The sequence below is a fragment of the Astatotilapia calliptera genome, chromosome 3, assembly GCF_900246225.1.
Source record: "Astatotilapia calliptera chromosome 3, fAstCal1.2, whole genome shotgun sequence".
NCBI classification, from domain to species: domain Eukaryota; kingdom Metazoa; phylum Chordata; class Actinopteri; order Cichliformes; family Cichlidae; genus Astatotilapia; species Astatotilapia calliptera.
In genome coordinates, this window is record NC_039304.1 from 1,973,890 (window position 1) to 1,995,548 (window position 21,659).

General features: G+C 43.7%; 1 protein-coding gene across 2 annotated transcripts; it reads left to right on the top strand.

Moving 5' to 3' along the window:
* Positions 1–1,642: 1,642 nt before the first annotated feature.
* On the top strand, positions 1,643–20,890 carry LOC113016061 (voltage-gated potassium channel subunit beta-3-like). Of its 2 annotated transcripts, XM_026158559.1 has the most exons (15): positions 1,643–1,845; positions 2,904–3,210; positions 11,739–11,782; positions 11,869–11,906; positions 12,601–12,680; positions 13,099–13,143; positions 14,598–14,642; positions 15,631–15,674; positions 17,463–17,549; positions 17,855–17,940; positions 18,110–18,230; positions 19,237–19,331; positions 19,459–19,579; positions 19,682–19,770; positions 20,167–20,890. In XM_026158559.1, the coding sequence occupies exons 2-15, from the start codon at positions 2,912–2,914 to the stop codon at positions 20,257–20,259; spliced, it is 1,287 nt and encodes a 428-aa protein (XP_026014344.1). In that variant the 5' UTR covers positions 1,643–1,845; positions 2,904–2,911; the 3' UTR covers positions 20,260–20,890. The 2 variants fall into 2 exon arrangements, with proteins under 2 accessions (XP_026014344.1, XP_026014353.1); XM_026158568.1 differs by lacking the exons at positions 1,643–1,845; positions 2,904–3,210 and adding an exon at positions 5,753–6,755.
* The last annotated feature ends 769 nt before the right edge of the window (positions 20,891–21,659 follow it).

Below are 21,659 nucleotides of genomic sequence, written 5' to 3' on the forward strand. Positions count from 1 at the left end.
ACGAGTACAGACAGACAGACAGTTGCAGACAGATGTGTGGACTAGGAAACATGTTTATGTAGCACTTTTGTATCCATCATAATGTCCTTACATGTAGAAATGTCCTCACTACAGTGACTAAACCCTGTCCTCAAGAAATCTTTCAAGTCCCCACTTCACAGGGATTTCTGCCTTTAAGTGGGGACTTAAAAATGTCCTCATAAACAAAAGTCCCTGGTGTATTCAGATACAATGGTCCGTGTTTCTCCAACATCTGTACGGTTCTTAAACACTGATCTTTGTGCTCACAGAGAAATCTGTGCTTTTGTTTCTTTACAGGAAAGTGTCCAAGAATCTAAAAATGTCCTCAACTTATAAAGATTTCCTCTCCTTGTCCTCACTTTGTAAAAATAAACTAAGATTTAAAACACTTTACTTATTCTCAAACTCGGTGGATTCCTGTGCGAGGCAGGAATACAATCTGATACAATCTGGATGTTAAATCTAAAATCAAGCAGGTGTTGTGAGCTGGTAAAGATTTCCTGTGTGTGTGTCAGAGCAGCTACAAACTGCAGAGGCTGGTCAGGATCCATGATTTATCCACACCCATGCAGCACAGCCGCAGTCCTTTGGATGACCTCTGTGTCAGCAGATCGAGGTCAAACAGGTCTGTGTTGTAACTGAGACACCGAGTGTCAGTGGGATCACCTGTGTAAACGAAATATAAATACAGGACTTAAACTGTGCTGATTAAACACAGGATTCAGGTGTGACTGAGTAATATGGACACATGCAGTTCAGTATTAAAGCCACAGAAACATTTATTTACCCTAAAATGTCTGAGTTTACAACACTTTAAATAACGTGTGCAGTTACTGTGACTCAGGTTAACATCCCTGCCCCTGAAAATGGTACGGTCCTTTGCCAGGATTGTAATGTGGAAAAAAACACTGTTAAACGTGCAAAACTTGACCTCACGAAACAAAAAGTATCAGTGTTACCGTCACAGGAATCACAACGAGCAAGAAAAATCAGTGTGAGCAGGTGAAACAATTTCCCTTCACTCGTCTGAGATATAACAATCTGTATATAAAAATAATAAAGAGATAATAATTTCCATCATGTCCTGCGGCTGGCCTCCTCATACGACCTCAACCAGCTCCTCTCAATGTGGAGGAGAGGAGGGGACATATTAAGGCAGCCGTAAAACCCCACCCTGTGGTCATGGGGGTTTCCCTCAGGTGTCAGTGAACACAGGGCTATTATAACTTCTGTGTGTGTGCCGTCTCTGCCAGATGTTTGCATCTCAGGGTTTAAAATGAAATCTGTGGACAGCAGGTGGAGGCTGCTGCCGCTCGGACAGATGATGTGATGGATTACACACAGATGAAGATAAAAGCACAACAGATGTTTACAGATGTTTCCTCCACCGTGTGTGTACTGTTGTATCAGACACACGTCACTCGAGCTGCTGCTGTGAAGGAAGCCTCGGCTTTATGAACGTTTAGAGGACGCAGGAACACAAATAGGTTAATCCACTGCTGCGTGGTGCATTCAGGGCCTTCCCTGAACCAGGACAGGTTCTCTATCTCACTCTACCACTGTCCTCTCTCTATTTAAAAAGACTTAAGTGTGTGTGTGAGTGTGTGTGTGAGAGATTAGAGCTAGATACATGAGGTTGATGGGCAGGACGCCATGTTTAACATCTGTACTCAGACTTTTGGTTTTTTGAATCAGACAGACATGATATCTGCTCTCTGATTGGTGGGATCAGGCCAACGGGATTAATATGAGAGCAGCAGCAGGGACACAGACAGACAGATGAAGGTGGACGGACGCTGCGGGCGACAGGAACCAGACAAACAGGTACGACATGCACATGCTGTAAAACTAGCTTTTGATCATTAAAGGTGAAGTTTGTGTGTAGAGCACAAATCAGGATTAAACTGACTGTTAAAAGTAGACAAGGATCAACAAAACTGTTTGACAAAGCAGAAAGTGTATCTAGCTGTAAGGGTCAGGTCAGCTACAGTTTGAGGCAGACATGAGTATAAAAATAAGTTCTGTAAGCAGGTATATGCACTACAGCTAATGTGGAGTCTATTACAGATTGATATAATTCCAGCATCTGAAGTGACGCTGTAATCCTGAGGCAGCTGCTGCTGGCATCATCTACACAGCTCTGATAAATGATTGTGTGTTTGCTGATGAAGGAGAAACATGTAGAAATGAAACTGTAGAGGACCAAGAATGGAGCCCTGTGGGACTCCAGACCCTAAACTGAATACAAGAACCACAGCAGCACCATCTGTTGGCTTGTGGTAACCTCATGACAGCGACCTGTCATTTATGGAGTAGCCACAGCCTAGAGCAGAAGACAAAAACATTCTGCTGGTATTAAAACAACAGCCAGGAATAGCAGGGAAAACCGTGAAAGTCTAAACTGCTACATTGGAGCTCAGATGTGTAAATTGTGTTACAGCGAAGCAGGACATCATCCATACAGGTGTAATTTTATTATTTTTCAAACTAGAAAGCTGCTGTACTTATCCTTTGTTACAAATGTGTGACCCATCTGCATCGTTATGTGTCAAGAAGGTACATGCACGATCATTTTAAGTTTGCTGAAAAAGCTTCTGTATGACAGGATGTTCTTGTGCCAGAGTACAGAAATCAGAGACTCAAACGTTTAGCTTTCTGTTCTGGAAGTTTCTGTACCCTGATTGTCACAGTGTCTTGGATAGACCGCATTTGCAGGAAGGCTGGTAAGACTGTGGGATCAGTCACTGTAGCTACACACAGGCAGCATTTTGCAAACTTGTAAATTATACATCTAAAGCCTGGAACAATAAACGAAACAATACCACACAGCTAATGGGTTCCTGGGTTAAATTGCTGACGTAAGGCCTGTTTTATCATTTCAGTGTCAGCCATGTTTGCGGGTCGGGCGTCAGCCGCAGGAGCCGCTGGACCCTCAGCAGCCGTAGCAGGAAAAGCTGGAAAGTTGTCAGTGGAGGAGCTCTATGGTTTCAGCAAGAAGCCCAAAGTAAACAGGGGGATTTCTGGGAAAGCAGAGAAAACGGAAGTGAAGAAGGATGTGAAGGAGAAAGATGAGTCGGTGCTGGCATCTCAGATCCTGGAGGCCGCCCGGAGGCTGATGGAGAGGCGACGCCTTGAGATCTACCTGAAGGAGTGTGACATCACCATGGAGCAGAGGGACATGCAATACAGGTGACATAAAAGACAGGTGCAGTAACACGGAGTAACCACCAGAGGGCACAGGCACACTGAAACACATAATTTGAACCACATGGCAGTTTGAACTGGTTTTACTGGGCTACAGTGATGAGCTGGTTTTAATGTGAAGATAGCTGAACTGGTTAACCTGGAGAGCAGCTGTTACTGGTCAGACCGGTGTGTGGTGTCCTCCTCGGCTCACTCTGATTGGCTCCTGGAGCTGCTGAGTCACATTTCTGTTATTAAAGACTTTCTGCTCCAGTCGTTTATCAGCTCGGTGTGTGTGTGTGTGTTCAGAGTGAGCGCTGCATCATCCCTGACTTCAGCTAATGTTATCATATATAAAACTGAAACAGTGTAAATATGTGAGCAGCTGGCAGCAGCACGCGAGCCGATACCTGATCAATATGTCGATGAACAGACCAGTTTGTTCTGCAGACCGAGGTCACGCTACATTACCAAACACAGTCCTGCCTGTGTCTGACAACCTTCTGTAAAATCATTGGGTTTCAGTACAGAGTGATCCTCAGTGAGAGAACAGGTGACAGACGTCCATGTAAACCTCATTAAAAAAACAAAATAAGCTCAGTGTTTCATCAGATTTCCATTGGGACGTCTCCACTGGAGAGTTAGTGCCACTGGCTAAATACTACACCCAACACAGATGTTTACATAATAATAAAACAGTAGAGGCCAGAAATCAAATCACTCAGAACTACACTCTTCTTTAATGGCAGCTCTGAATGGGTTTGATTTTTCCATCAATGTATTTTTATTAATAACTGAAAGTCATCAGACCACTTAGCATTAAGCTGATAGATTTCCAATGAAACCTCTAACAGAAGAAAAAGAAGTCAGTTTTTCCAGTTTTGAATTGTATTTTCTATGGATGCTCACTGTAATAAAAAAGAAAGAATATGTCTAAACGTGTCTTAAACCTGTAATAATCTAAAAAATATATAATATGGGAACAGAGATGTGTTATTTTCGAAAAGATTCAATAAAATTAAAATAATGTTTTACAAAAATAGCGTGAAAAATAATAATGATAATAATAAAAAATAATAATAATCATTACACCTGACTTAAGCACTTAAATTGGACAGATTTGAAATAGGACTTCTGAATGAAGAATTAGTTAAAATTATTTATCAGCTTTAAAAAATATATTAATGTGCTATTTTCAAAATAAACACTGAGAAAAAACACGGCTTTTCAAAATAAACACTGAGGAAAAAACACGGCTTTTCAAAATAAACACTGAGGAAAAAACACGGCTTTTCAAAATAAACACTGAGAAAAACCACGGCTTTTCAAAATAAACACCGAGAAAAAACACGCCTTTTCAAAATAAACACTGAGAAAAACCACGGCTTTTCAAATAAACACTGAAATTTATTTACTAATAATAATAATTATACTAATAATTCTAATTCTGCATAGGAGTGATGATGGCAGAACAAAAGCTACTTTTCTTACTATTAAAACACAAACAGACGAACAGACAGAATGCAGGCAGAAACCTTCGTTAGTAAACGTTAGCGTGTATGTGACGGGCTGTCTCTGCTGAGAGGAGCCTGCAGACAAAGATGAAGGTTTGATGATGATACTTCCTGATCGCTCGGAGGTTCGTGGAGCCACTTTTCTGTGGTGAAGTGTTTGTGATGGAGCAGGAAGAGATGGAGGCAGCGCCTAAGTGTGCAGCTACTCTTGTAATCCACATTAGTGACACCAAACCTTTGGCCTCGGGCGTCCTGCCGAGTCTGCACTCACATCTAATGCACTGCTGCAGCGCATTTATGAGCGCACACGAGTGTGTCCGATGGAGGAAGAGGAGTGGGGGAGGGTCTTCATCATCTTGTCATGTGCAGGAAACATCCTGAGAAATTAAACCAATGCCAAAAATCAACTTTCATCAGGGATACGAGAAGGGTTCATGTGTCTTCTTCTTCTCTCAGTTTATTTGAGTCCTCCAAGCTTCAGGAGCTTGTCTTGTAGTTCCTCCTGCGGCCACAGGTGGCGCTGTTTTGTTATCAGTGACAGCAAAAACAAGCAGCCATGATGTTTGTAGTTTTTTTTATGGACTTGTAATTTCACTGAAAATCTGAAACGTTTCTTATTTGTCCATGTTTTCTCTTTTGTAGTAGCTTTCCCCCCGTTTTTGCTTCTCTCGGGTTGTCTTGTGCTAGCTTTGTGACCCTTTGAGGGCATGTGTAGTTGGAAAAGTCCCCTCCATGTAACTGTATGTGCCTTTGAGGCATTTAAATCATTTTTGTTTTTTTATCATTTTTAGACTTAATTGGCTTTTTAGGACCCTTTATGAGTTTTTACATTTTTTGCTGTTGTTTTTCCTAGAGGTTGTTTTTGTTGGGGGGTCATGTTGTTGTTGTTGTTTTTCTTCATTTCTTGCATCAATTTGATTCCCTTTTCATGTTTTTCTCCTTCTTGTTTCTGTTTTTGTTGGGTTTTTTTGTCAAATTTGTTCCATTATTGTTTGTTTTTTCTGTCATTTTTTATTTTTTCACAGTTGTCTTTTTGCTTTTTCCTGCTTGCGTCTATCTGCTGTTCAGCAATCGCTCTCCGGGGTTTAATAGCTGATGTATGAGGGGACATTTTTAATTCTTTTTCTTTGCAGGTCGCGATTGCCTCTTGCAGGCATTAATCTGCATGTTTCTCATTAAATGCGATGCAGATGAAGGAGGCTCAGGTGTGCTGGGGCTGTAGGTGAGATCCTTCAGCTGCTTCCAGCTCGCTAACATTAACAGCATGTTTCCCATGATGCTGTCTGACAGTAGCAATTATCACAGTGCTCTCTGCACAGTGACAGCCCTCGCGCTCCCTCTCTCTCTTTCTTTGTTGAATGCTCGCTCGGCCAGTGTGCAGCCAACCAGCTCTGAATAATGACAGGCGGGGGAGGGGCTCCCTCTCTCCCCCTCTCCTGCTCAGCGGCACAGTCCAGAGGACGGACGGACGCCCAGTTCTTCTTCCTGCGTTCATCTCTGCATCGTGTTCCCTCGTCTCTGTTTCTTCTTCTTTGTTGGGACGCTCTTCATCATCTCCTCCTCCTCCTTGTGCTCCCGGGGCTCCTGCTGTGGGACGGTGGTGTCCGACAGACGGACACACTGAAGGAAAGTTGTTTGCATCTCTTTGATTGGCTGATTGGCTCAAACGCAGCGGGTGGACTCAAACTTGACATCCCACTCATGAATTCTTTCCATCGTAACCATAGCGACTGGCATCCTTGGCGGCAGCGGCGGTCTCCTCATCATGCTTTGAGACTTTAGAACTCTTTGTATAATCATAAGGTTCGTTACCGCGGCAATCAGGATGCAGGTGTCCATAGCATGTAACATGGGAGGAGGTGGGGGCGGTGGAGGGGCCAGCGAGCACCAGCTGAAGGAGCGGAGGGCGGCGGCAAACACCAGCAGCGCCCCCATCTGCCAGGTAAAGGTCAGGGCCGAGCCTTCGGAGCGGAACACCCTGCTAGGCCACGCCCACATGAAGGAGGCCCTCGGGCGTTATAGCAACATGAAGTACAGGTGAGGCAGTGAGAGTGACACAAAGAGGTGGTCATGTGACCCGACAGGTGCAGAGCGTGACTCAGGTTCATGTTTCATACACGTGTGTGTGTGCGTTTGTGTACCCGGGGTCGTTCTGCCAGGACCAGCAACAACGAGCTAGTACAGCAAACCGATCAGAGATATTGATCCGCCCCCTCCCTGGCATTGATTCTATATTGCTGATTGATGCGTTTGGTAGAGCCGATCAGGTGACATGTATGTAGTCTGAATACTGATTAGTCGGGTTAAATATTAATGGTCTGAAGCCAGATATTGATACGAGTGTGCGTCTCAGGGCGACTCGTCTCTCAGATATTGATGACTCAAAGCGAGGCTCAGAATTGATCCTGATTGAATATTGATGAATTCATCGTGGACTGTGACCTGGACTCAGGCGTTAACATCAGTCACCATAAACATGAAGCACATGCCGTGAGCTGACACCAACCTGGGCACAGACTCACGAGTACCTCGGACGTCTGCTTGACTCACTTTCAGATTATGACTCACATATGAAGATCAGAGCTTGTACCAGACCAAGAATAAAGTGGACGTGGACATAAATCTAACACCAGGACTTCATCACTGACATAAAAGGGTCCCATCTAATGATTTTGTCAGGATTTGCATTTGGACATGAAACTTTGGATGTTTATTTGACATGACTATTGCTGACTATGATTCTCATGTTAGCATTGAAAGCTTGGTCTCAGGTACTAAAACCGATGACTTAGAATCTCCGTGTCTTTCTACCTGTTGATCCTGACTTCACGTACATCAATGACTTGATTTTGACTGAAGCACAAGTGACTCGGACTCTACTGACACTAACCTGGGCCTTAATGTCTCAGACGTGTGCATGAACGTCTATGATTTGGACTCAATCAAACATATAATATCAATCACATTTGACTTGCCAGTTTTCTTAAACGTGATTATTGAGGACCTGGACTGTCACAGCCAGAGCAAGACTGACGAACTCAGACCGGAGCTCACACGTAGGCACAGAAATGGTTTACAAGACTTACAATGAAGCACGTTATTGACATCCGGCTATGAAGGAGTATTGATGATAGTGTTGCTTGGTTTCATGTCTTGGGCTAAGACTACATTTTAAAACCAGTGGCTTGGATCTGGTATGAATCCTGTTGTCTCAAGATGAAAAATGACTTTATTTGAGAAACAAGCTTGAATTATGCGTCTGCGGGAAATCAACGACAAAACTCAGGGCATAACTGGAAACTCCTTTTAGCCCCATATTCTTCCACGTCACCTGACGTGAGCCTCCCGAGAATGCGGCTGGGTTAAAAGAGGTTTCCACTTACATCACAAGTTACAGTATAGATTTCCTGCAGAAGTCTAAATCACGCTTTGGTTGTGGACTTGGACTACATGCATGATTCACTTGACTGTAATTGATTTTAGACTTGACCCAGACTTGGAAATAATGCCTTTGAACTGCATGATAAACTCTTACTGTGTGCTGACTTGTTTGAAGACGGTGGAACGAACTTGGACTCTAATATGTATATATATCAATTATTATCTATTTAACCTGACTTGTACTTTAATGTAATCTATCTGATGTGCACATTGTAAACAGCTTCTGTCCAGTAATTTGGTCTCAGACTGCGTTTTTTAAACTGCTGACTTTAATCAGGACTTGGGTTGTAATTATTGTTGCTTGGATGTGTCCTTAACTTTAGGCTTTACTCCTGTAAAATAACTCAATGAAATACTTGAAGTGCAGTTTTTAAAAACTGCTGGATTGACCTTGAATTTTAATGTGAATTTGGATGTTTTCAGCTCAGACGTGTTCCTAGACTTAACTTTAACTTGGACACTAACATGAATATGTTTTCAGCTTGGACTCATATTTGAGTCATCATTGATGATTTCAGACTCGACTTTGAATTCGATTGTTGAAACCTCAATGAGCTGGTGTAAGACTTGGTAACTTGCATGTGAATCTTGTTTTCTTGCCTCAGACTTAGAGGTAAATGTCATGGATTTATACTTATTCCACTTCGATGTGAGCCTTTGTTTGATCTCGAACACAAGCGCCTCGGTCTTGGATGTGAATGAGTGTTGCAGACTTGAATTACTCGAGTCAGTTTACGTGTCAGACTTTAATTGAGTCTCTTTCTGTTCGATCACTGAAGCGTGTCGCTGGTTTTCAGACTGGAGGTCATTTCATCAGAGCCAGACTTGAACAGAGGGGAGGTGGAGGTGTTTCTAAAGCGGCCGGCTGATGTTTGGATGTTTGTGTCTGGCTGTGTTTGATGTGTGAAAACTGTAAACGTCAGTAAAAACACAGCTGATTGGTCAGCTGCTGCTGCTGTTGGGGGTATTTTTAGCAGCGCCGTCTGAAGCTGCTGTTTGTGGTATTTTTTATCCTGACATGAAACATGCGCTCCCTCCCTCATGTATGTTCTGTACCATCTGCACAGCGTTAATCAGCCTCAGCTCTGTGACCTCTGACCTCACACTCATGTTGATGAATGTACAGCGAGTTTGCTTAAATTAAAGGCACTGCTGTAATCACACTGTCCGATAAGTTGATTGGTTTCGACATAAAGCTTTAAATCATGCTGACTGATGACCACAGCTCCCATCATGCACTGCTGCTGACTCCAACAGTGACTTTAAATCTTCCTGCTATTGCTCCCTAAATGCAGCGGCAGCAGTCCTCATTAGCCTGGCTGCAGACCTCAGTCTGGCCCTGAATGACCTCAGTGTGCTTTATTGCCACTGAGCACATTAACAAGGTGATGACCAATGAAATCACGTGGAGGCTGTTGATGCTGCGTGTGGTTTATATGTCAGGCTGATACAGTGGTCATCACTGTATCAGCCTGACAAGAGCAACAAATCAATTAGACGCTAACGCGATCAAATCATCGATAAAGCTACAACGCTGACCGTCTGCATACAAAGCTAATGTTGGTATTTAATGCAAGTGAAAGATCTCAAAATCCCTTTGGGGGTTGGATTCAGCATAAAGCTGCCTAATCAAACATGCGGAGCTACCTGCTGCCGTACCTGCTGTTCCCGACTGTTCCTGACTGTTCCCGACTGTTCCTGACTGTTCCCGACTGTTCCTGACTGTTCCCGACTGTTCCTGACTGTTCCCGACTGTTCCCGACTGTTCCTGACTGTTCCTGACTGTTCCTAGCTGAAACTAGCATCTTTCTCTGTCCAGGACAATGATGCAGTCCATTTACCCCTTTAATGATCATACAGACTGAGTGGACTTAAATACATCGGAGCACGGATGTTTGAACTTGGGAATGATGTCAAACCCGAGTTAGTGTGTTCCAGATAAAGCGAGGAAACACGTGACTTTTTAGGTATCACCAGCAATACATGATAACACTCATTTGTTTTGCACTTAAAAAAACATCAGTGCAGAACATTCATAGAGTCCGATCAGTGCACTGCTTACTTCCTGAGTCACAGGTATGTAACGGTAGAAGTACACCTTAAAGTTTTGGTACTGTTGACCTTTAGTGCCGCCATCTTGAATTGTTAACTTGGAGCTGTTCTGGCTTAGTTGGAAATGTGAGTTGATGGGACTTTCCAGACTCCATTTCTGACTGGGAGCTCAACTTATTCTAGCCCAAAGTGGTTATGAGGAGTTACAGTAAAGTGAAGCGCACACAGTAAACTGCAGGCAGAGCTGATTCTTCTGCCTGTACTCAGACGACAGTACCTTCAGAAGGCTTCATGCTCTTCATCAGCGGTCTCCAACCCCCGGGCCTCGGTCCAGTACCAGGCCGCGAGAGTTGAGGCTCAGGTGTGCAATGTATAGTTTTCAGGGTTTTCATCGGTTTTCATCGTTATTTTGTTATCGTTTTTATCATTTACTCAGTTTTCCTGGGTCTTTTCACGTGTGTTATGAATAAATTTTCTTTTTTTCGGTACCGGTACTATTTTGTTGTATTTATCCGCAACACCTTAAAGGCCGGTCCGTGAAAATATTGTCGGGCATTAAACTGGTCCATGGCGCAAAAAAGGTTGGAGACCGCTGCTCTACATCAAATATACCCGTAAAGCTTGTCTTTTCTTCTTTCTGAAACCATTTAAATCTCTCTGGCACAAATGCTAACTGAGTTACGGTCATTTAAAGAGTGCTTGTAAAATGGGCTGATTTAAAAAAAGAAAGAATACTGAGGAGTCTCCATGAACTTATTTTGAACATTAATAAGCAATCACCAGCCATCTCACGTTTCCCAGCCAGCAGGCCCATGAGGTCACTGCTGTGGTGCTCCTCAGAGACTCACCCTGTGGCCATCCCAGCTCCGCTATCTTACCGGTGATGATAGAAGTCTTTGTTCCTGCTAAGGTGGATTTCTGGTTCAAGTGTCTCTGTGCTGAGCTCTTTGAGGCTGCAGAGCAGAACAAGAACCGCTGCAACAAACTGAAGACCAAGAAAGTGGAATTTGAGTCCACAGGATGTGAAACTCAATGAAGAACAACAGCAGCAGCAATAAGAACAAATCGATTGTTAAACCATTAAAAATAAGCACTAAACTTGATCGAAACATCAGTCAAACTGGAACCATGAACACTGATCAGTGCAGTGAAGTATAAAAGAAATTAAACCTTTTTAAGTTCTAAATGTTTATGTATCAGGACATAAATTAAACACTCTGACCTAAACACAGCCTCAGATGAACACAGGACACATTACACCGTGTCATCATTTATTTAGCAAAAACTGAATCATGACTGTGTAATATGAATCTGGAGACACAAACTACAATGATGCGGATGTGTGCGGAAAACAGATCCATGTAGTTCAAAAACAAATCTATAAAACAGCATTTACAGTCTGCGAACGATGTTCTAATTGTGCCTTTAAATGATGCATAAATAAATGAATTTATTTGTTAATGTAACAGGAGGGTTAGTCTGGTGTAATGATCCATCAGTGGACCTGCTGATTTGGTTGTTTTGCAGGAATCTTGGGAAATCTGGGCTGAGAGTGTCCTGCTTAGGACTGGGTGAGAGCTGCAGCAGACACACACTGTAAGCACATTTCCATATATCCAGCACACACAGTCAGTGTTACTTTTTTCTGTCTTCACAGGAACATGGGTGACATTTGGTTCTCAGATCTCTGACGAGGTACGAAGTGTTGGTGTGTTTGTTTACCTACACAAATGTGGACCTGGCTACTGCCACTCACCAACGGAGGACCTGCAAACCAAAAGGGTTCAGTTAAAACCAAGCTACAGGATGTCTAGTGAATTTATTTGAAGTCAGTATATACTTTTAACGTGGCTCTTCTAGGTTTGACCTTTTTTCTGCCATTTACAGTTCACCTGTACTCTCCATATATCTATTATTGTCAGAGGTGTATTATATGCAACAATTAATTTATTCAATGATGAAGCGTCTGTGATTATTTTGGGAATATTTGAGTCACGTCAGCATGTTTAAATGTTAAAAATAATATAGTTAAAGCAGCTGTACTTTTATAAGAACGTCTTTAACAACTGCTTCACATCCTTTCATGTCCATTTTTGGCTCCACTGAAGGCGACCGAGGCTCCGGAGACAGGAAATCAAAGTTCCTGCTTGGAAAGTTTTGAAGGAAAAATCAAAAAGCTGTTTGTCAGGTTTCATTTTAGTTTGAAATTACATTAAAAAATAGATTTAAGTTATATTTCCAAAGAAACGAGGTCCTCACTTGGTCAGTGCAGACAGACGGTCCACTGCTAGTAATGCAGGAATGTGTGTGTGTGTGTGCTAAATGCATGAACACATATTACATAACCACTTCTGCAGATCTGTGCTTGTATTAATGTGTGTGTGTGTAGATGGCAGAGAGCGTGATGACGGTGGCGTACGACAGCGGAGTGAATTTGTTCGACACAGTGGAGGTTTACGCCTCGGGGAGGTACAGTACCGACTGTCTGCTCGTCTGATCTCAGCTGGTTCCCGTCCACCTCGCTGCACCGCAGCCTTAATTAGTCCATAAGAAAGGATGTATAGACCGCTGCAGGGCGGCTGCATGGACACAGTGGAGGTCGCCGGGGGGCGTCGCAGAGTGCACGTTAAAAAACAAAAACCCCCTCTGCCTCTGCTCTCAGAGACATGAAACATACATGTAAACTCTGAACAGCATCCCGGCCTCAGATTCTATTTATAATAAACCCTCCAAGTTCTTCTCTCATAAGAGTTTCTTTGATGGAGTGATTCAGCTTATACACAAAAGATGAATTATCTTAAAGAATTTTTAAGGTTAAATGTCTTACATTTATAAGATTGTCTGAAATCTGGATGTAAATCTTTGATTGTGTGAGTTTGTGTTTCAGGGCGGAGACGACTCTGGGAAACATCCTGAAGAAGAAAGGATGGAGGTAAACCAGCTGGTCACTGTTAGCCTGTGAGAAACCAAGAAAAATCATTAAATGAAATGAAATCATTTCATTTATATCAACAATGTTTGGGATTGAGAGATTCTGGCTTTAAAACTGGTGAAATAATATTTTACCTAAAGAACTAAATCTGTGTTTATATGCTGGCGTTATCCTTTATTTTCTGTTTAGTCCTGTTTTTACATTTTTTTTAGTGTCTCTTAAATATTTTACTTTGATTTGATTTATTTCATTGTGTATTCACTTCATCATTTTTCTGGGATATAAATTTTGTATTTAAATTTATTACAATTTGTTAGATTTTTTTAGATTTTTTTAGGTTTGGAAATAATCTGTAATTAATGGAAATTATGTTATTTCGCATTTTATCTCATTATTCAAACATTTATTTATTTCTTCATTATTTTAAAAAATACGATTAACATATTTTTTTACAATAAGAATTATTAACAAAGTTAATTTAATAATATTTACTTTGAATTGTAATTTTATCAATATATGTTTGGGATATTTTTCGTTTCTGTGATTTCTTACATTTTTAAAAATAACTGTATTGATTTAAAAGAAGATATTAAGTCTATACTAATTTCAGGGATCTTTTGATCCATTTTTTTAGCTTATGCTTAATTTTAATCTTTATCCTATTTAAAATTTTGAATTCGTATTGAATTTGTAGTGAGTGATTTTTCTAACACTAAATCTTTAACAGCAAAAATGAGAGAACTGACTATATTATGATGTCATATTGTATATAAACATGTTTTTAAAGTAAACTGAGAGCAATTTAGTGCTGGAACATAAATAAGTGAAACATATGATATTTTATAACGTTGGGTTAATGATTTAAACATTGTGTCTGACACAGTGAAGCACAGAGCAGCTGCTACAGCAACCTTATTACATGTTAGCATAAAAACCAGCGTCCAGCTAATGTAAACACAAAAGTTCAGCATGACTCACATTAACACACGCACACACGCACACATGCACGCACGCACACACACACACACACACACACACACACACGCACACACGCACCCACACGCACGCACACACACACACACACACACACACACACACACACGCACGCACCCACACACACACACACACACACACACACACACACACACGCACACACACACACACACACACGCACATACACACACACACGCACACACACACACTGCTGTGTTTGCGAGGTCGCTCGCTGTGCTGGACCAAACTCCCAGAATAATAACGTGTGTTTTGTCTTGAAGACGTGTTGATGTGTGACTCAGCAGATTTTCCCTCCATCCGTCTCCTCCACCTCATTTTAATCTCCATCGTTTCCTCCCCTCCCTCCAACCACGCTCCATCTCTCACACTGACTGATGGCGGTGCAACAGCAATACCACTGAAATAACTTGTGTGTGTGTGTGTGTGTGTGTCTCCACCAGGAGGTCCAGTTATGTGGTGACCACTAAGCTCTACTGGGGCGGACAGTGAGTGATGCTTTCATATTACTATAATCACGAGTGCCTGCACTGTTCTCAGATCAGCTCTGACTGCAGATACATCAGACTGAAGCTGTGTGAATGTGTGTGTCACAGGTGCTTCTGCACCATAGGTCAGTGAGATATAATGACTAGCACAAAGACTCGGTCGGAAACACTGAAAACTGGAACAGCTGAAGCTACAACGACACAGGAAACAAAGATTTTTCTTACTGTTCATGACCACTGACAACAGACTGTATATGAAAGATGGACTTCATGCTATATGATTGGTTTAGGTCAAGGCGGGGGCGGGATTATATCAGGAATCAGCTCTGAACTCTTTTCTCTAGGGGTGGAGGACAGACTGATGGATGAGGTCTGTCAGGAGTCTCTGTGGGCAACACTGAGACCTGTGGTGAGAGTAGGGAGCAGGTGGAGGAGAGCCTGGAGAGGTGGAGGTATTCACACAAGGAATACGTGTGTGTGAATGAGAGGGAGACGGGTGGAGGAAGGTGCAGGAACAGGGGGAGTGAAGGTGGGGGAGTCTACCAGGGGTCAGGGCAAGAAGAAGGTGAAGAAGAGAGACACAACAGGGTGGAGTAGGCGGAGACAAGTGTCGGAGCGCCTCTCCATGCACTGGAGTGTGACAGAAGGAAGCAGCAAGAGTGAAAGAATTAACGATTTAAAGATGGAGGTGAGACCTGCTGCAGCCGAGGGGAGCTTTGTGGAGGACATGCAGACGGTCGGTGTAACAGAGGACCCTGAGGTCGGAGGAGGTGTAGGCAGGCGGGCTGGTGTAGCTCCCCCTAAAGGAGCAGCTGAAGAGAGAAGAAGAGATTAGTGACAGTAACAGTGTCCTCTCTGCACTGTGACTGCATGAGATTACAGACGCTCAGTGTTAAAGTCACGTGACTGTGGCGCGTTTAACGTTTCAGTTCTTCTGTGAGGTCATCACCGTGACATCACCGTGACGTCACTGTTCGTTTGTTTACAGGGCAGAGACGGAGCGAGGGTTGTCGCGGAAACACATCATTGAAGGTAAACCCCCTTCAAACACATTGTAAATACCCTCCACACCATTTGCACACTTCTCCTACATTACCCAGCATCCTCTGCACATAGTTCATACACAGCTCTGAATGGTGTGGAGGAGCAACAAACACAGCACGCTGAAAAACTCGAGTACATTTACTCGGATACTCTGCAGCTCAGAGTCGCATGTGAGGAGGCGGAGCGAGGCGGAGCGGTGAAAAGTCAGAGACTAATTACTGTCAGCGGTCAGTCAGTGTCCTCTGTCAGCTGCTGGAGGTCGTCGAGGCTTTAAGAGGCTCAGTCACACCGAGACAGGATTAGGAGTTACACACATTCACACACACACATTCACACACACACACACTGAGCAGCATCAATCATCCGTCCCACTGAAAGCTGCTAACAGCTCAGTTCACTTAAATCACTCTCTGAAATGCTAAGTGCTAAATTTACCCCTGAGAGCGTGGCAGGAAGTCGCCGTGATGCTGACAAACTCTCATCTTTGATGAACGTCTCTGCAGCAGCTGCTCACAGACACTCGCGGCCTCGTGGAAACCTCCAGTTATTTATTCATCTGCTGGAGCAGCAGGACAGTAAATGCACCGCTCGTGTCGCTGATGTAAAGCCTGGTCCAGGCGTCAGACTAATCTAGCAGCAGCTCTGCTTTTATGATTCGTCCTGTAAAAGCAGGAAGTCCTAACGTTCTCTGGAGGTTTTCTAAAGGACACAAACATGCTCAACCTTCACACAACAGTTGGTACATTTGTGGGCGGAGCTACAGTGGCTGCAGAAAGGAGGTGGAGCTTTCTCCAGGGGCCCATCTGTTAAAATGTTACACCTGTAAAACAGCTGGTATACACGACAGAAGTGAAAGAAGTATTCGGAGGCTTCGTGTCTTCATGGTTTAAACATTCACCTCACAATCAGAGGATTGCAGGTTTGATCCCGGTCACACGTGTGCACGACTGTCTGTAAGGGAGCAGCTGAACACAGCAGCTTCATCCTGTTTGAGCAGAATGTGCAGCTCGTCTGTTTTCTGCAGCACTTTGAGGATTTGTGAGCGCACAAACATTCTGAGTGTTACAGCTTAGCTGGCACGTCGGTGATGATGTAACACCACAGCTGATTGATAGGGTCAGACCACAAAGACAAACTGCTGGACCTTCACAGGGTCCGGTTCTTTATGTTGGACTACACTGGCTGTGTTTGAATCGCTCCTCACAGATGTGCCAGCAGCAGAATCTTCCTGTGCTGATCTTTTAAGTCTGGATAAAGTAGCAGTAATCCAGGACGTCGAGCCTTCGCCGCGCTGCTGCTGAGCGTCATTCAAACCCCCCGAGTCCTCCGAGCGTCCTCCACGAGGTCGTCTGAGATAATTCCTGCCGTCAGCTCACACCAAAACCAGTCATCAAAACAACAGCAGAAACAACAGAAAGAGCAGACGCAGGTTTCCGTGGAGCTGTCAGAGATGCACACGCTCACAGCGTCCCTGCTGATGGTGCAGGTGGAGGAGGCGCCCACCACGTTTCCCACGCACCTCCAGCTTTTACACCAGCAGAGCATCCGATCACTTTCATGTGCAGCGCTGATCAGAAACACAAAATTCAGCGTCTGCACGAGAGAAAATGATTCAGTGTGAGCCATACGGAGGCCCGCGAGGGCCAAACTCACAGATGCTGCAGGGCTGAGTGACAGCTGCACTTTGTGTCCTTCAGGCTGGAAATAAAACTGATTTCATTATTTGATTGAATCATGGCGGCATGCTGAGAATGGCCATCTGCGTGTGTGTTGCAGGTCTGCGTGGCTCGCTCTCCAGGTTACAGCTGGACTATGTGGACATCGTTTTCGCCAACAGAACGGACGTGAACGCGCCGATGGAGGGTCAGCGTGCACAAGCACACGTGCACAAGCACACGTGCACAAACACGTGAACAAAGTAGCTCCACATGGAGACAAAATACAACAGTATTTCAAGTTTTCAGTAACTGAAAGCTACAGCTCATCACGTTTAGTGAATGAAACTTTCTCTGCAGCAGACAAATGTAAAAGTTTGAAATGGAACGTTATCTGTCTCAGTGCGTTCTGTCTAACCACGATGAAAACATCATTTTTCCTGTTCTGGATGAAGCAGAGCAGAGAGCCTCAGTCTGTGTGCAGCTGGGACTCACTGGTTTCTCTTTTTGCAGAGATCGTTCGAGCCATGACCTTCGTCATCGAGCAGGGCATGGCCATGTACTGGGGGACGTCGCGCTGGAACGTGGTGGAGATCATGGTAACACAACTCACAGCTGTGGGACCTGCACAGCTTTACTCTGAGCTTTGACATTTATGTTCCTGATACTGTATATTAAAATAAATAGATATAGACAGAGATGAGCTTCTATCTAAGGACAGATTCATTAACGAAACACCCGAGTGTGTCTCACCTGTGTGTCCACCAGGAGGCGTACTCCATTGCGCGGCAGTTTAACCTGATCCCTCCGGTGTGCGAGCAGGCCGAGTATCACTACTTCCAGAGAGACAAAGTGGAGCTGCACCTGCCCGAACTCTACCACAAGATCGGTACACACACACACACACACACACACACACACACACGGTTTCTCAGTTATCTCATCAGTGTCTGAGGTTTCTTATAGAAAGCCGAACACAGAACTGTGATGATCGCACAGTTACAGGACATGTCTGCTCGGCCTTATGAACCACGTCCTGCATCATCAATGTAAACCAGGAGCAGTCTGAGCTGCAGCAGACTGGAGGAGCTGGACTCAAACCATCAACCCTTTGAGTAGCAGACAGCTGCAGTGTGCAGGTCTGAAACACGAGTCAGTGCTAGAGTGCATTAAATATGCATTCCTCTTTATGACCAGCAGGGGGCTCTGTAAACTTGTCCCTGATGTGTTTCTGGTCTCCAGGCCTTACTAAATAAAAAAAATCATGTTCAGTTTGGAAATTTGGTCTCATTAGAATCAGGAAGGAGGGTTTCGGAGCTCATGAGCTGACAAGTGAATGATGACGGTGGTTTTACTGCCAATTTCAAAACATCACCCTGGTGAAAGCTGTCAGCTCGAGGCTCGTCTGGCTGCTTTTACCTCGTCCAGCTTCCACTAACTTCCAGCTGTGGTTACATTTATGTGACAGGACGTTTCTCAGAGGGGCCAGAACCACCCCTGGCCAACTCTTTAGCTGTGGTCCTGGTCACACACTGACCATGAACCTGCTTTAATCTCATCTCTTTGATCTCATCGGCCAGGTAGAAGGCTGACCTGCGTTAAACACTGTAGTGGGAGCTGTGGGAGCTGTGGGTTGTGTGGGAATGTTTACTGTTGCTCACAGGTCACTTTGACAGAGTACAGCTGTGCGATCAGCGGTTGTGTGTCTGTTGTTCTGTCAGTAGCTGTCACTGATGAGCTCTCAGGCTGGTGCGATGATGAAATGTTGCTCTGTGTCTTTAACTGGACGCTGAGACCCAGCCGAGGTCTGTGGGGACAGCAGCTGTTCAGGTCCGCCTCTAAATTTAGACCCGTTTAACAAAAGTGCTCCAACATGAGGTCTGTGTGTCTGTCAGGTGTCGGAGCCATGACCTGGTCCCCGTTAGCTTGCGGCCTGCTGACGGGCAAATACAACGAGGGCGTCCCTGAGAGCTCCAGAGCCGCCATGAAGGTACAAGCAGCACAAACACCATCAATCAGAGCTCGGAGCAGCACAATGAGGCCATCTGTTACCCTGCTGATCAATACGTGTGTGTGTGTGTGTGTGTGTGTGTGTGTGTGTGTGTGTGTGTGTGCAGGGCTATGCTTGGCTGAAGGAGCGCCTCTGCAGCGATGAGGGGAAGAAGCAGCTCAGCAAAATCAAAGAGCTCCACCTGCTGGCTGACAGGCTGAACTGCACGGCTGCTCAGCTGGCCATTGGTAATCTTACAGCACCACAAGTGTGTGTGTGTGTGTGTGTGTGTGTGTGTGTGTGTGTGTGTGTGTGTGTGATATTAACTGATGTCTCTGTGTGTTTGCCAGCCTGGTGTCTCCGCAGTGAAGGCGTCAGCTCGGTGCTGCTCGGCGTCTCCAACACAGAACAGCTGCTGGAGAACCTCGGCTCTGTCAGGGTAACAACGTGGCACTGAACCTTCACCTTTGACCTTTAACCCCGAGTACACGTTACAGCTTCTGGGACGTTTCTGAGATCTTCAAGATCTCCAAACAGCGGGGGAACATCTGAGGGAACTAATGCAGATTTAGCCTCAGTCTGGAATAAACAAATATATATTTGTTTATTATGACGAGATGGCTGACTGAAGTTTACAGTTTCTGAATAAACGCAGAATAATAAACAACAGCTAAAACTACAGCAAAGACAGAAATATGACAGGAAGTTCACATTTTAAATAAAAAATCAGCTGTTAAAGACAAAAAATGCTGCGATAGCAGGAAACAACCAGTCAGAGGTCCAGTCTGAGGCCTGTGATTGGTAGCCACTAACCACTTCCTGTTCTGTCCCTCAGGTGCTGTCTCAGCTGACTCCGCCCCTCATCGCCGAGATGGACGCGTTGCTGGGCAACAAGCCAAGAAATGTGAAGAAGGAGGCGAGAAGATGAAGATGAGGAAGAGTTCAGACTGTAGATAATCAGAAATATTTATTCTTGTATTAATCTTCACATCTTCATTAATACAGTAAAATATTCAGATGGATAAACTGTGACACGAAAACAGTTAAAAACAGAGAAAAATAACGAGAAGGTTTGAAGCTGGTATCAAAGGAAACTTTTATGGTAAAACCATTAAAATGTAAATATGTTTGTTTCCTAGTTAATCATGTAGGGATTTATGGAAGTTCCTTAATTAAACAATGTTTGTGAGGAGCTGCAGAAATAAAAATCTAGATTTTATGAAACTGTGAAACACATAAATATGTATAACAATAAAACGTGTATCCGTACAAACAGAAGCACAAACTTTTTTCTAGTTAGGAAATAATAACTTGGTTTTATTTTGTAAACAATCACAAATATCACATGAACGTAGAGTTTTATTTTTATATATTACTATAATTTTTATCATCACATATTAAGCCCCGCTGTGAATTACATCCTTGTGTTTTATGATTTTTGGAAATTTATGAAATAAAGGCACAAGTAAACTAAATTTAAAATTAATGTAAAAAACACAATCATGCTTCAAACTTCTCACTCCAGTATAAATATATATAATAAAAGTATTTTTATTTAATCCAGAGTTCTTCTTTTAGGCTTTGTTTTTTGGCATTCACAGGCTTCCGTATCTCAATAAGCGCTATTTGTATTTCAAAATAAAAGCCTGCTCCTTAGTACTCTGTACTGAAAATAATTTTATGAGTATATTTACTGTGAAATTGGAAATGTGTATTTTATGAATGTAGCTGCTGCTCCCTCCTGTGTGTGTTTAGATAGAGAAGACATTTAACTCAGTGGTGCTCAACCTGAGGAGACGGGACCTCTCAGGAGTCAGGACCTCCTCACATCTGGAACATCTTGAAGGAAAGGAGTATACTTTCCATCCTAATTAAAGCAAACGCAGTAAGATTAATGTGACTCAGTGGAGGTTACAACATGAACAAAACACCAACAAGTGAACTTTAACCAGGTACCTGACAGGTGTTTGGACTCAGTTCTCCTGATAGGTGGATGTGAAGCTGTGTTAATCAGGGTGTGAAAATCAGAAACACCACCTGTGCACCGGCTTCAGTGTGGCTGATGTTTGACTGGAAGTCCCTTTATGTTCCTCAGTGTGCTGTGAAGCTGCTGGAACTTGGTTTTCATTCATGTGGCGTCTATAAAGATGGAGGTAAATCTGCTGAATCTGGAGGGTGGAGACTGTTTCCTGTGTCACTGAAGGTTCTCCGTCTGATGCTGGGAGTAGAGCTCATGTTGCAGATCCACCAGTGCGTGCTGGCAGGAGGACAGATCAGCTCCATCAGCTGACACAACAAATTCAAGTCAGTTTGAAGCAGACGTTGATG